Source organism: Falco peregrinus, chromosome 1, assembly GCF_023634155.1.
Source record: "Falco peregrinus isolate bFalPer1 chromosome 1, bFalPer1.pri, whole genome shotgun sequence".
Lineage (NCBI taxonomy): Eukaryota > Metazoa > Chordata > Aves > Falconiformes > Falconidae > Falco > Falco peregrinus.
The window spans coordinates 26,952,993-26,967,525 of NC_073721.1; the positions used below are offsets into that span (position 1 = coordinate 26,952,993).

At 35.2% G+C, this 14,533-nt stretch overlaps 1 protein-coding gene across 5 annotated transcripts in view; it reads left to right on the forward strand.

Moving 5' to 3' along the window:
* IDE (insulin degrading enzyme) overlaps positions 1-14,533 on the forward strand; it is a 70,418-nt gene that overhangs the window by 35,256 nt on the left and 20,629 nt on the right. For 4 of the 5 annotated variants that reach the window (XM_055791768.1, XM_055791812.1, XM_055791943.1 and 1 more), the window contains exons 13-17: positions 518-640; positions 3,045-3,127; positions 7,597-7,741; positions 10,449-10,559; positions 12,627-12,747. In XM_055791768.1, coding sequence (XP_055647743.1) covers positions 518-640; positions 3,045-3,127; positions 7,597-7,741; positions 10,449-10,559; positions 12,627-12,747 — 583 coding nt within the window. Of the gene's footprint in view, positions 1-517; positions 641-3,044; positions 3,128-7,596; positions 7,742-8,278; positions 8,424-10,448; positions 10,560-12,626; positions 12,748-14,533 lie in introns of all 5 variants that reach the window. The other variant, XM_055791990.1, reaches the window with a different exon arrangement.

The window sequence follows — 14,533 nt, forward strand, 5'->3', positions numbered from 1 at the left end:
CTAAAAATCAAAACTCCAGTAAAGGACTGATCTATTCTTTTAAGAAGAGATGGCTATAAAATACATCCTAGAGCTAAATCGGACCTGCTGAGCACATGTTGAATACAGTCTGCATAGGAACACTTTGCTCCCTTTTGCTTGTCCATACTTATGTTCTTGATTACAATTCTTGCTTATGTATTTAGTTTAATACCTTCATTCAGAGTTCAGAATAGCAGAAATAATGAGACATAGAACCACCTTCCACTCTACTGTAAACTTTTCAGAATTATTTTTTATCTTTTTGCCTTCTTCCTCAGAGCACTTCATCCTGCTGATAGTCTACTCCAACTTTTTTTTTTTTTTTTTTTTTGGTTTCCCAGATATTTCTCTCTTTCCCTGTTATGTTAGTAGTATTTACACATAAGCTAGTGGAACACATTTTTAAATCTTTTGTTACAGCATAAAATAAATAAGTATATATCCATTAATTAAGCTGAAATTCTGCTTTGCCTCATTGTTTCTTCTGTTTATCTAGAAATGGCAAAATGCTGACCTCAATGGGAAATTCAAGCTTCCAATGAAGAATGAGTTCATTCCTACAAACTTCGAGATTTTGCCATTGGAAAAAGATGCAACACAGTACCCTGCCCTTGTCAAGGTAAGCTCTGTATTTGTTCTGTTTGCTAGCTAACCTTCTGGGAAGTTAGCAGTTAATTCCTGTGTGTTTTAAAAATACAGATCATGTAATATTCTAAAGTCAAATAAACAAAAAAGTACAAAAAGATACTGCTAGAAAGACAGTAGAAAATTAATTCTTGCTGAACTTTGGATTATGACTGGTTTCCTACAAAAATGTATCTACAAACAGCTTGAACTCTCTTTGCCCTTTTGAAAATGTGTTAAAAATTGATAGAACTCATATTAAAGCTGTTTATTCAGCAGAAGGGTGACTCCCACTCTTAATTTTTTTGAGCAGTGTTCAGTAAGTTGAGGGTGTAGACAAGGCTATTCTTGTGTAGCTGTGTATGGAAGAAGCTTGTGATTGCATAGAAAAAGGGAGAGGGAGATGTAAACACGTAAATAAACATCACTCTCCAGTCTCCTGGAAGCATCATGTAATGATCTCAATACATTTAGCAAATCTCAGGTTATTTTGAGTACCTAAAATTTACTTTAAAAATACTTCTCACTACTAAAGTGGAGTTGTCTTTGCTAATGCTCGTCTCTGTTCTAGGCTTAGTCGGACTTTAAATAGGAAAAGTCTTCTACAATTACATGTTATGTTTCAGCTTGAATACTCAAATCAGGAGTACTTTTTGCACACTAATATAAGTCTACTTTAGGTCAAAGTAATCCTTCAGGAAAACATATTTATTTGTTCCGCACAGGGCATTCCAGGTATATTCTTGAAGCAGTATTCTGAAGAGAAAGACTTCGAGCCTATGTTGATGTTCATCCTGAACTGAAACCCTAAACCTTGGCAGGGACACATACTGTGGCTCTATTAAGTAACACTAATTGGTTTGCTACAGAAACTTGATGGTCCTTCATTGTCTCTGTAGCAGCTAGGCAATTGATTCACACAAAAGCTTTGTTTTAAGGCATCATTGCTTTAGAAATGCATTGCTTTAGTTTTTCCTTTTTCTTTGTTTTCTGAGGGAAAATGTTTCTAATCTTTTGTACTTGGTGAAATAGATACTATCTGTTTTGCCTGCATCTCTTTCATTTTTTCCCCAGCTGTATGCCTGTGCCATTTTTCTTTTGTGGGCCCTGGCATTTATCTGACCCCACAGCAGAACACTGCAAGAACTAAATCAACAGAGATAAGCTGTACAAAAAAAGCGATTTTTCTGCTGTTTTATATGTCTAAGTGAGCTTACTATGGATTGGACCAGTGTTGTGGAGCAGGGGAGGGATGGGATCTTAAGTGCAGGAACAGGATGGCCATTTTCACTGGCAGCATGTCACTAGGTTGCCTCTGTTGTAATGGTACATCTTGCCCTGAAAAGAACCCCCAGGAAAGAGGGAAGTTAGGATATGGGCTTTGGCTGGAGGGCCAAATTGAACTATGGACTGTAGCTAGTGATCTCTAGCTATTGGATCAGGTCTCCAGTACTACAGACAGGCTCTACTGTTTATCATTCTGTCCATGATGCAAGATGTATTCTATAGCTGTGTAGTAGCAATTCAACAGATTAAAAATTTTGTTGTCTCAGAGAGAAGCTGTAATTTCAGTATGAGTTGAATATTGTATAGAGGAAGGTGTGCTGTAAGAGACATTTATGCAAAAAGGAGGACGAAAGTAACGTGCCAAATCCCTGAGAAGCGAAGAACATCTGCTCAAAAATATGAGAAAGGGAAATAATTTTATGTTTAAAAGTTCTCTCTTCTTACTTACTCAGTTCAAAGCAATTAAAAGAAAAGGTGTTGAGGGGGGTAAAGTTAGCTTGGAGCTGAACAGAGAGAATCTATTTCACAGCTTTTGTGGGAGAAAAAGCAATTGAGGAGGCTGTTTAGATTCTTTACTAGGAGATTATTCTAAACAATTTTGGTGACAGTTCTTTTTAACTAATTTCAAACTAGTTTTACTACTTTTTCTAAAAGTGCATGTGTTTTTTTTCATTACCACAACATACAATGCATTAGTATTTTTTCACTAAAAGCATTAAATACACAATTGTATTCTTAGTCTAAAACATGTAACTGTGCTGTTGTAGTGCTGCATAACAGCACATGTTTTAATGCTAGCATTAGCAGGGAATTTTGTGAAGCTAACTTCATGTTTGTCTTTGGTCTCTCCTGCTGTAGAAAAGTAGTTCCCATTTTAATCATAAACTCATTCACAATGCTGCAGCCATGTAACTACTTGTTAAGGTGACATATGGTAAGAAGTCTCAATAAGGGTAGATGAATGTATACAGAAATGTGTATAGCAAAAACATGAATTTGAGGGGACAATACTAAACTGAGATTTAAAGTAGTGAAGAGACTTTTTTTTTAATAGGGTAATACATTGCAGTTAAAAGTTAAGTGACTTAACAAAAGCTTTTTTCTTGACACAGGACACTGCTATGAGCAAACTATGGTTCAAGCAAGATGACAAATTTTTTTTGCCAAAAGCTTGTCTCAACTTTGAATTTTTCAGGTATGCATTAAGTATATCACATGAATTGCTCTCCAGAAGTTTCTTGTTTGTTGGGAATCTGCATTTTTGTGGCAAAAACTTTTTTGCGTGTATTGAGGCTTTAAAATGTTTGTCTTTACTTGGGAGTATGCAGTAAGGTACAGATGGCAGGAAGGCTCATGTAAGTTATTACAGCAGCTGAGTAGCAGTTTGAGGTGCTCCATGTATATTAACAGAAAAAGTTTATCTAAAAATACTTCTAAAAGAACTTTCTTCTATGTTGTATTTGCTATATCTGAAATATGCCTACCAATAGGACCAACTACATATTGCAGCATACCTCCTTGAAAATGGGTGTGTGTTATTTTTAATTAATAACTAATCACAACTATTTTAAGATAGTATGTTCTTTATAAAATGCTATTCTGATAATGGGTTTAGGTTCAAAATCTGTTTTAATTTGCATACTGCAAGCCAGTATAAAACCCTAAGTACTTAAAATTCTGGGATTTTATTTAACTGACTCCATGAACTGATTATTTTTTCTTTAGAAGGACACCATCTGTATTAACAATGAATGCGTGATTCTCACTTCAAAATTCTCACTGATAAAGTGCTGGAACGTTAATTCTGGTCTTGCATTATTTTTGTCACAGGAAGATTTTTTTTTTTTTCTTATGTGAGCATGACAGTGATGTACCTTCTGAGTGTTTCTTTCAAGTAATGATTTCTAACTTTTGGATTAAAAAAAATAATTACTGCTGTCTTAAAGAGTGCAGCGATTTGTCCTGGACTACTGAAGGCTGAAGTAATTTCAGCAACTCTCCTCCTTTGGCCTAATTAAATGATTCAGTGATGTTGCTGGAAAGGCTACTGTGTGGGCTTTGATAGACACTCATAGATGCACTGTAGAGTCCTTGTTTTGTGTGACCACTTGACATTTTTCTTGGCAGAATTTTAGATAGGGTTTTTTTTCAATGTGTGTCAGATCTTGGCACTGGTGTGGGTACTAATTGGGGAAAATAGGTTGCCTGGGCACTTCCTCTTTCTTCTTGCTTTTTTAAACCACAGGGCAAACGTTACAACTGTTTCAGCTTTGATTTGTCAGGATGTGGAAGATCAAAATGATAACTGCCCATCTCTTACTCAGAGATCAACAACTGCAGTAGTTTGCCTTGTTTGTTAATACATGGTGGCTTTCCCTTGTACTACATTTAGCCAAAATCCAAAATAGGATTTTATTCATAGGCACCACGTTTGTTATACAGTTGTGGGTTGGGTTTTGTTTTGTTTTGTTTTGTTTTTAAATCAATTCCAAATGGACTATGAGTGTTCCAATCTTCATACCAGTTTGTGAACAATTAAAACATAATAATTGGTTTTATGTAGAGCACACAAAAGTATAAGTCTGCATACATATGCACGATAACGTAGAATCATGGAATGGTTTGGGAATTGGAAGGGACCGTTAACATCATCAAGTCCAACCCTCCTGCAGTGAGCAGGGACATGTTCAACTAGATATGTGGTGACAATCTTTCCCAGTTAGATTTGTACTTTAATCTCAGTGAGCCATTTTAAAAAGCCCGGAGTACTTGAGCTTTACTGACGGATGCAATGGAATGATTTGCTTCTTTCTTCTATGAATGGTTACAGATGGAAAGCTGGCTGTTTTCTTAGGGTTGGGATTGTGGGTTCTTTCCTTTTCTTTAAAAATGAGATGCTAATTATATATGAATGGATGTGAGGAGATTTTGACAATATTGGGTACATATCTCCAAAAGAAGCTGTAAGCAGCTTTGTCTAGGTTTGATACTTAAGACAGATTTGTATTGAATCTCTTTCCTTTTGACACTGGTCATACTGATTGTCATTGGAGGAAATGGTGAAATGTATAATATTTATTCATGAGACTTGATGAAATTACAGATAGCTCTTGTGGCCAAGTGAATTGGTGAATAAAGCCATCTTAATTCTCGGATTTTCATAAAAAGTTTTAGCCTCAATTATAAATCAGAATGTGATGGCTATACTATACTGCCTTGTAGCAGATTACAAGAACTTGTTCACACTACATACTGCTTCAGTAAGACAGAAAAAAATCTGTGCCTGCAGCCCTGATTATCACAAATCATTGGAAGGATTCCTGACCCAGATGTTACAGCAGCAACTGCTGTGTAAATGAAATAAAAGGAAGTTGATGAAGGCTGTGTCACCTTCAAACATACAAATCTAGTAGGAACAATCTGAGTATATGAACCGTTTAAAGTAGCCTTGTTCCAAAACTGTGCATCCTTACATGGCACACATCTTGCATTAAAGAAACACCACGGTAAAAACCTCTGACGCAGGACTTATCATCCCGCCTAAAGGATGATGCTAAGCTTTTGCTTTTGTATGAATTATGATTCAAGAACCTAACAAGTATCCTTTTCTAAAAAGAAGCGAAATAACAATGTAATGTTCTGTTGCTTTGAATACTTTCAAAAGGTAGTTACAAACTCTGCACTTCAAGTTTCCCAGGGTTTGGAGAGATGGATGTTAAAAATGCAGTGCTAGTTATTTTTAACTGGATACTTGCTACCTTCCAGTTTAAGAAATATTTCAAGCAACTCCAGCTGCTCATAAGGTAACCCAGGATCAACACTTCAGTGTTGATTCCAGCTGTGTCACTTAGTGAAAGGGGAAAAGACTGGATTTCAAGATTTTTCAAATAAACTATCAGTGATTGAGTTGTTCTGCTTCTTCAAGTCTTGTCAAAAAAAGGTGAACTAGAAATAAGCATTTATTTACAAAGTTGTCAGTAGTAGAAGGCAACTCCCAGAACAGTGTTACAATAATTGTTTTCTGATATTTTTCACTTGAGGATTAATGATTTAGTAGTCTTCATTATTTTCAAAACTCTTTGTTGGCCATTGCCAGCTATATGAGTATATAGAAGTTATAATTTATACAGACATAGTAATCACTCAAACTTGATTAAGTTTCTATTCTAGCATCAAAATGGAAAAGAATATAATGATTTTGGAGGAAGGTTCATGATAATATAGGATTGACCTATATACTTTGAATTCAGTCTTAATTTGATTTGCATCATTGGGCATATTGAAATTTCTCAGTTTTGGGAAGTTCTCATTGTAGGGAGAAAGGCAAGCAGCAAAGTCTTTTTTCTTTTTTTTCCTTCATTTTTTCCTTGTTTTTCCCTGTGTTTTTCCCCCCTTTTTTTCCTTTTTCTTGTTTTTTTTTCTTTAACCCCTGACCTGTTTGCTTAAGTTGAACAAGCCCAAGCCCAGAATAACTAACCCAGTTAGTAAAAAAAGCATATCCTAGGCTAAGAAGCAGGCTCTGCTTCTTTAATAGATACTTTTTTTTGTTTGTTTAAATTTATTCCCATGCTTGCTTTCCTTCATCAAAGGAAAAAGAGGGTAAGGTCTTATTGAAAACTAATAGAAACCTTCTTAAAAATACCTTTGCAATGTATTTTAAACTTACCAGCATATGTGTTTTGGCAATGTGATCTTTGTTTTACGACATGAATGTTGGTATACACTATGAAATACCATGCTGTGCAGGCATAAACATGTATAATAGCGTGTCTCTGAATATGACCATAAGTGACTGTTTAGGGAAAATAAATGCAAATGGTGTGGTTATAAATTTTAAGCCATATCCTGACAGCAGATTGTTTTAGATACTGCTCATTATTTCTGTGAAATTGAGAATGAATTTACATGCACTTCAGAAGCTTTAGAAATAAACATTCAGTCATAGTACAAATAACTTGTCTTGACCTTGCAAATCTTTAAAACACACAGATATTTAATAGTTAGCACAGCTGAAACATGGCTTGAGCCTTTGAGTTGAATTTCTCTATTTCAGAAACTTGTGACAGTATTTTGGGTGATCATATGCTTCTAATACAACAGTAGAGCTTATATAGTTGTTGTAATTACAAAGGTAACATGAAATAATTATATTAATATGAAAATGGATATACCAGACTTCTTTCCTGAGCTGAACATAGCATGTACTGCATATTTTTCATACCACAAATTGCTAATATCTTAACTTTCATGATAGAAAAGTTTTCTCGTAGTGTAGAAGTATTAATTAAATTTATGTTCAGTATGTGAGTTTTAATTTCAGTCTATTAAATCATGTTGGTTATTCAGGTGTATTGAGTTTATTTAACTCCTGGTGAATTCTGACTGTGCAGCAAAGTAAATATAATGTGTCTTGATTTATGAGCACAAATAAGAGAATATCTCTGGAATCTCCAATATATTCAGGCATCGCTCAAACCATAAGCAAGCTAAGTAATTTTTTACAGGTATGTTCATATTTGGCTTCAAAATAGGAATCCTTCATAACGGGATCCATCAGCATACTTGCACTAAATATTATTTCCTTCAGATCAAACTTAAAAGGCCAGAAGAAACTGAGAAATAATTTTTAAACTGCATTATTTTACTTTCAACATTTTCTTCCAGCCCATTTGCTTACGTGGATCCCTTGCATTGTAACATGGCCTATTTGTACCTTGAACTACTCAAAGACTCCCTCAACGAGTATGCATATGCAGCAGAACTAGCTGGCTTGAACTATGATCTCCAAAATACCATCTATGGGATGTATGTAAGTACCCAAATCAAGGAAAAGCTTAGAGCCTTAAAACTACTTCCACTCATCAACATTATTATATTGATTTGATGGAAGGACTTTTATTTAAAAAATGGGTCTAAGGCTGTTACTCCTTTTGATCTTGGTTATTAACCATCCTTTCTTTAATTTGAATTTTAAGTTGAATTTTGTTCAAAGTCTTCAACAATCTTTCCATTCATATTAGACAAATTTTCTTCTTTATTTTTATATCATTCATGAAATTAATTATAAGATTTGTTCCTCCATTTAAAAAAAAGAAAAAAAGCAACCCTAATCCAAGCTTACATATATTTATTTCAGTTTGTCAGATATCTACTAAAAGCCTTCTGACTGATGGGGTAGGAGACCCCCTTTTTCATGCTATTAAATAAATGGTACGCTTCAGCTTTCCTGTTCAGGAACTACTGATCATGAGGCTGCATATACATACTCTTCAGTCATGTTTCTTCATCCATTACTTTGTCACTGCTTGAGGTATCAAAGCATTTCTTTTGTTTTTCTTTTTGTTAGTCGCTACATTTATGCTGATCCTCTCCATTGCAACATGACATACCTGTTTATCAGGTTATTGAAGGATGATTTAAAAGAGTATACATATGCAGCACGCCTCTCAGGTTTGATCTATGGCATTGCATCAGGAATGAATGCAATACTTGTAAGTAAGAAAAAAACGCAGGAGGAAATGGAACAGCTTGGGAGTTGTTGAGCTTGGAGAAAACATTTGACTTCTGCGTTTCTAAATGAGACGGTTAATGTTTTTTTCCTTGCATATATCTCATGAATTAAAGGCAAAGCAAAACTGTATTTTAATCAATACTGAGTGACCTCCTTAAGGTTGCAGTGCCTTATGAACATGTGTGCAGTGCAATTGTTGCATTTTAGTTCACAGTTCTACTTGCTTGCATGGTAACCTTGAAAGTAGTATTGCTGGTTTCTGTATAAAAAGATTAACTTGTCTGTTGAATGAATCTAAACTTTACAGATTTTATTGTAATTCCCTAATTGTGCTGTAGTGACCTACGGAAATGGGTTGTGCATGTGTTCTCAGAATGCAATGCTGGATATTTATGGCTTTTCCTTAGTGTTTGTTTTTATTATATGTTTTATAATCTGTTTTAAAGTGCTGACAATACTTAACTTGATAAATACTGGTATTGTAACAAATGGTTATTTCTTATTCAGCTTTTCTTACGAGATTTACGATAGGCGATTTTAATAGTCTCTCTTGAATTTCTGTTAAGAGCTGTTATTAACCATCATTTTATACCAAAATGTGCTTTGAAATTTCCTCTAGAAGTATTATTTTCCAAAGCATCTTAGTAAGAGAATATACTGTACATTGTCTTTACATTTTTTGTATGGAAAAAAGTGTTGCAATTTCTTTTTTTATCCAGTGCACATCTCGTTTTCTGGTAGTATTCGCTTAACTTACTGCAAACATGGTTATCTGTTTTCAGTTTCCAATCTTTCTGATGCTTCCATGGTCAAAGTTAATTTCTTTGGGGTAGGGGGGGAAGGGTATGTGTAATTTTCTTCTTTAGTCACAGTTTAGAGTTATTTTAAATGTTAGCTGGTTTTTGTAAGGTCTTCGTGTTCTTCTACTGTAAAGATTATTTTTGCATATTAAAATCAGTTTACTCCATTCTGATACCTGGGAACTTTTAATATTATTTTCCAAATTGTAAGAAGTTTTATAGTTAGCAGGTGTAATTGTACAATAGTGATACTTCAAGCAAGGACAGATGCTATACTGAATGGTTTGAGTTCTTATGCTCATTTAGGGTAGCTTCTTCATATTCGTGGTTTAGGTTTGTTTCAGCAATTATAGAAGAAAAAATTCTTCTACTGGAAAGCAGGAGTTCACCTGGATGTTGGTTTTTAAAATATTCAGTTTTACCTTTAATCATTAAAATACACAAACTCAATTGAATTCCTGTTTTGAGATACCACATTTTGAAGTTTTTTCCTCCCAAATAGGCCTTCTAAGGCCTTTTTTCACTAGACAAACTTTCTGTAGCTTGGTGGAATCATATAATCGTTTTTTAGTTTCTGTGTTGTTTTTTTTTAATTACTAAGTTTATTTAGTGTATACTTTCAAAAAAATGTGTATAATCAGATCAATATCTCATTACAATTGTAGATTAACTACCTTGGTGTTTCAGCCCAGCACCATCCTGGTTATAAATTGTGCTGCTGTTAACAGTACCCCTTTTCTTGTAGTACTGCTTACTTAGTAAATTTTTTTTTTTTTTTTTGAGCAGCAAGATAAGCATGAGACAGGCTTAAAAGTAAACCGGAGTGAATATTTAACAAGGCTGTGAATCTAGATTGCATTAGTAAAATGAGAAGCCTAGAGTGAAATAATTTCAGTACTGCAAATGTACAGTTTACTGACTGAACTCGATACTTGTAATAATTAAAAATATGTTTTCTGAGTACAGTTTGCTTACATCAACATGAAATTACATTAATTCTCTGCATTCATACCTCTTGGGAAAATATGCAATATTATATTCGATGGGTAAAGGGATTTTATTTCAAAATGATCTAGTGTTGAATAGGGTTGAACTTAGAGTAAGTGTTGAAAACTGTATTGTTTGTTGAATTATACAAGGCTTGGTAATTGCTTTTATTCTTTTATCTTCCATATTTAAAGCAAATTAATGCACTTTTTCCATAGCTTTCTGTAAAAGGTTATAATGACAAGCAACATATCTTGCTCAAGAAGATCATTGAGAAAATGGCTACTTTTGAGATTGATGAAAAACGATTTGAAATTATCAAGGAAGCGGTAAGCTACAAGAGAAATTTACATTTTGGACTAATTTAAAATTGAATGCATTGCTCTAAATGAGATCTGAGGGCCATGATTATCCACGGAAATGCAGACTGAAATTCTGCCTCATTGGGGCTGCAGAAGCTTTTTTTCTTTTGTCCTTTTTGGGGTCATGAGTTCCCCAGAGCATTTGTATTACATCCTTTGGCTAAAAGTAACTAGCCCTGGAATCTTCTTTCAGTTGTTTTTTCTTATGAAGGATTAAGGCATTACAACATGCTTTGGTAAGAGTAGAAAATTAAGGGGGGCGGTAGGGGAAATGTTAACTTTATATCCTGTTTTACAATTTGGAAAAGCCCAATGGGATTTAGCCATAAAAGAAAGGGAAAATGGATGAAGGAGGAAAGGAAGTGTTAAGAAGATTTGCAACAGTTCTTCTTCCCAGACATGAAGAGGAGCTCTGCTCCTTGGTTAAGATCCTTTGGTTCAAAAGTAATGAGCTGGTTAAGCACATGCTGACTTCTGGAAGTCTCAGTTCCTAAATTTAATGACTGATCTATATATATGGAATGTAAGTTAGATTACTTTTTTTTTTTTCCCCCTAGCTCCTGAAGTAAATTTATGAACAGTGATTACATTTGTTAAGGCAGACAAGACATATAATTGTTCTTCTGGTGCTTTCTTTAGAGCAAGACAGAGGTAAACCGTCGACCAAAGGAAATGAGCAAATTGGATAGTGGCACTCATAGCAATGAGTTGTAGTGGAGGTGTATAGGAGGGCACAGGGATTAGACTGGTGTTGGGGGACAGGCTGACTTCTGGCCCAGAAAGCTTGCAGATAGTCTGCAGTAGATAAGAGAGCTAGGGCTGCAGGGAAAGTCACTCCATTGCTTGCTACACTCTTAGTTTAATCCTCTGCTGCTGGCTATTTTTGAACAGGTGACTGGCCAAGGCAGACAGCGGGGCTATCTTTAGTTCATTATTATTTAGTAGGAAATTCTAGGCAGGTGGGCATCAAACATGAGATAGATCTGTTATAATAGCACTTAGGCCTTTCTGTACCTAAGATATATTAATCATCTGAAAAGTTTTAACTGGATGTGACAAATGCTAAGGTAAAAAACCCAACCCACAGGTCTGTGAATGATCTGTTTTGGATTATTTTCTTTTAATTTCAGATGTTTCCCTGATCATCTTTACAGTTTGCTTGAACTCTGTCTCGGTATCATGCATGTTTTATCATTTTATAGACTTCTGTTACATAGGCCTTTTGTGTATGTAAAGTAAGGACAAAATATGAAAAAGTCAAATTAGATGGGGACATTGCAGGTTTTTCTCCTTATGTGTGTACCTAACAGATAAGGGAGATACCAGCTTCTGGCTTCTGTTTGGAGAAGGATGCATCCTCAGCAACTTCATGCCCGCTGTTTCTCGCTCATGTGCCCTGAAATGAGTTAGTTTTCTCCTGTACCAGAAATGATCCCACCTTGCCAAAACTAATAGTTTGCACTTTCCAGTTCCTCTGGTAGAGAAAAAAGGTTTTGCTTATTTTGTAAAGGTGCAGCTGGACTAGAAAAAGCTTATTTGGAGAAGCTCACTGATTATTCTGTCATACTTCCTATATTCAGGCAAAGAATGCAAAGAATTTCCCAGACGTTGCTGTATTTTTATAACCAAGTCTGCCCAGGGAAGCAACTGGGAGAAAAATACATTTTCTATTAGTGATATTCCCCCACCCCTGGACAGTGACCGTAGAATGTGTATTTCCTGGGTAGAGCAACTTGATCTAAATAATCTAACTGCAATAATTAAATTTCCAGTCATTACTTTTATGGGGAAGTTTGATTTCATGCTCATTTCCAGTATATTAATGGTTTGCTTAATCCATAGGTTTAGCAACCCACACTACTACTAAGGTAGTTTAACACAATTTTTTAACAGGTCTAACAAGGAAGACAATTTTTTTGACATTTAAAATGTATCTTTTTAATGGTACACAAAGTTGAGAATACAAGGTTAATGTTTTATGCTTAAAAATAGAGTTCTATAATTTGAACTTAATTACGTATTTTTTTTTTTTAGTACATGAGATCACTTAACAACTTCAGGGCTGAACAGCCTCACCAGCACGCAATGTATTATCTCCGACTCCTGATGACAGAAGTTGCTTGGACCAAAGATGAATTAAAAGAAGCTCTAGATGGTAATGTTCTCTGAGCTATTTTTTTTTTTCCTTACAGAAAATGTCTTGTTACTGAACTAATGAAGGTACCTATTTTGAACTCTGCCCATTATTCCAGTGAAGCCCCTGCAGTGCCAGACTTGAGCTGATGCTGGTGGCTGTCAATGCCTCCACACTTGTCCTCCAGTTTCTGGAAGAGTGTAGTAGTTCAGGCAAAAGCCTCAAATGGCAAAACTTGCAGGCAAAAGTTCAGGCAAAACTTGAACAGTTTTGTGGGCTTGAGCCTGGATATGGTGGAGCCAGTGCTTTAACCAACACAGCTGATGCCGTTTGCCTCTATTTGACATCTTGCAGGCACATTGGAGTGTACCTGTATTGTACTTCCTGATATGCATGCTATTTTGGTTTTTCTGTTATCGGGGAATCCTAATGCCTGTTTCTGTAGATGATAAAGAACTGTAGTTAATAAAGGAAAGAGATACAATTTCTGTAGATAATAACAATAATAAAGAATACTGTGATTCTTAACAAATAGCAGGCACCGCACTATATTTGGAGGAAGAGGAAATTTCAAACGAAGAGATGGAATTGATTTTGGTGATAGCTGAAGAACTCCTCCCTACCCTTATGTTACTGTTTTACAACAAAGGGCTGTTACTGGGACAGCTTGCAAAATATCTTGTAATACCTTCTTGGAATACACCAAGCTATTCTTTTCAAGAGGAAGGTCTAGCTTTGTATTTATTTAGGGGGGTGGATTTGGAATATACATCCATAGTTGTTGCAGACAGACACGTGCCATACTGTTTGAAGTTGCAGTGCTGAAAAAAAGATAGACTCTATAGGTGCCCTGAGCCAGCTGCACAGGGGTGTGTGGTTTTTCTATAGGATTGCTCCAGGATAGAAGTAGAAATGTTTAGTTGTATAGTATCTTGAATGATTGCAGGTATGTCTGAGATCAGCAGTTGTGCCAGTGCTGCCTGTGAAGTCAATGATAAAACTAATGCTGTTTTTCATGGCAGTGGGTTCAGCTATATGTAGGTCATTCCTTTTTTAATGACTACTGATTTTTGAAAGAATAAGAGATTTTCTGTTCCATAAAGTTGTCATTATAAGATTAATGCTATTGTATTCAGCATAAGGATGGCTAAAAATGGAGTGCTGGAAAGGAATGTTGTCTACTTAGCACTGCTGGAAATCTGCTTGAAATACAGGGAGCTTATGTGTAATTTTTTTTTCCTCTTTTCCTCTCTTAAATTCAATGTGACTGTAATCTTTTGCACTATTAATAAGCAATTCTAGAAGCAAAAGTCAATATTAGGATTATAGAAAAATAAAAAGTTGATTTGGAGTCAGGGAAAAATGTGGAAATGAATTTTTTACTGGTGGTCAGTTACCCCTCTTAAGAGAGGGAAAGACTGGTAAGCATGGTATAGGTTTTTCTCATAAAAATCTGTTAGGTATGTATGCATGCCCCACTGAATATAACTGAGTGATCTCATAATCTTGATTGAATTTTTCTTTTCAAAACTTCTGTGAGATAAAGGAGTATTGTTAGTTTTTATTTTAGTTGAGAAAAAGACAAAATGAGAAAATGGTTTAGTGATACAGTATGGATATTCTTGTAGCAACAAGGGAACTAAGAATGGAGATGTTGAATTTGGGATGAACACCCTATCAATTCAACCATCCTTCCTCTCTTATTCCATTGATTCTATACATTAAACTGTCCTTTGCATTATATATGAAAACTGCTTTGCAAAGACAGGCTAGCATAGAATGTGTGTGTATGTGTACCCTGAGCTAT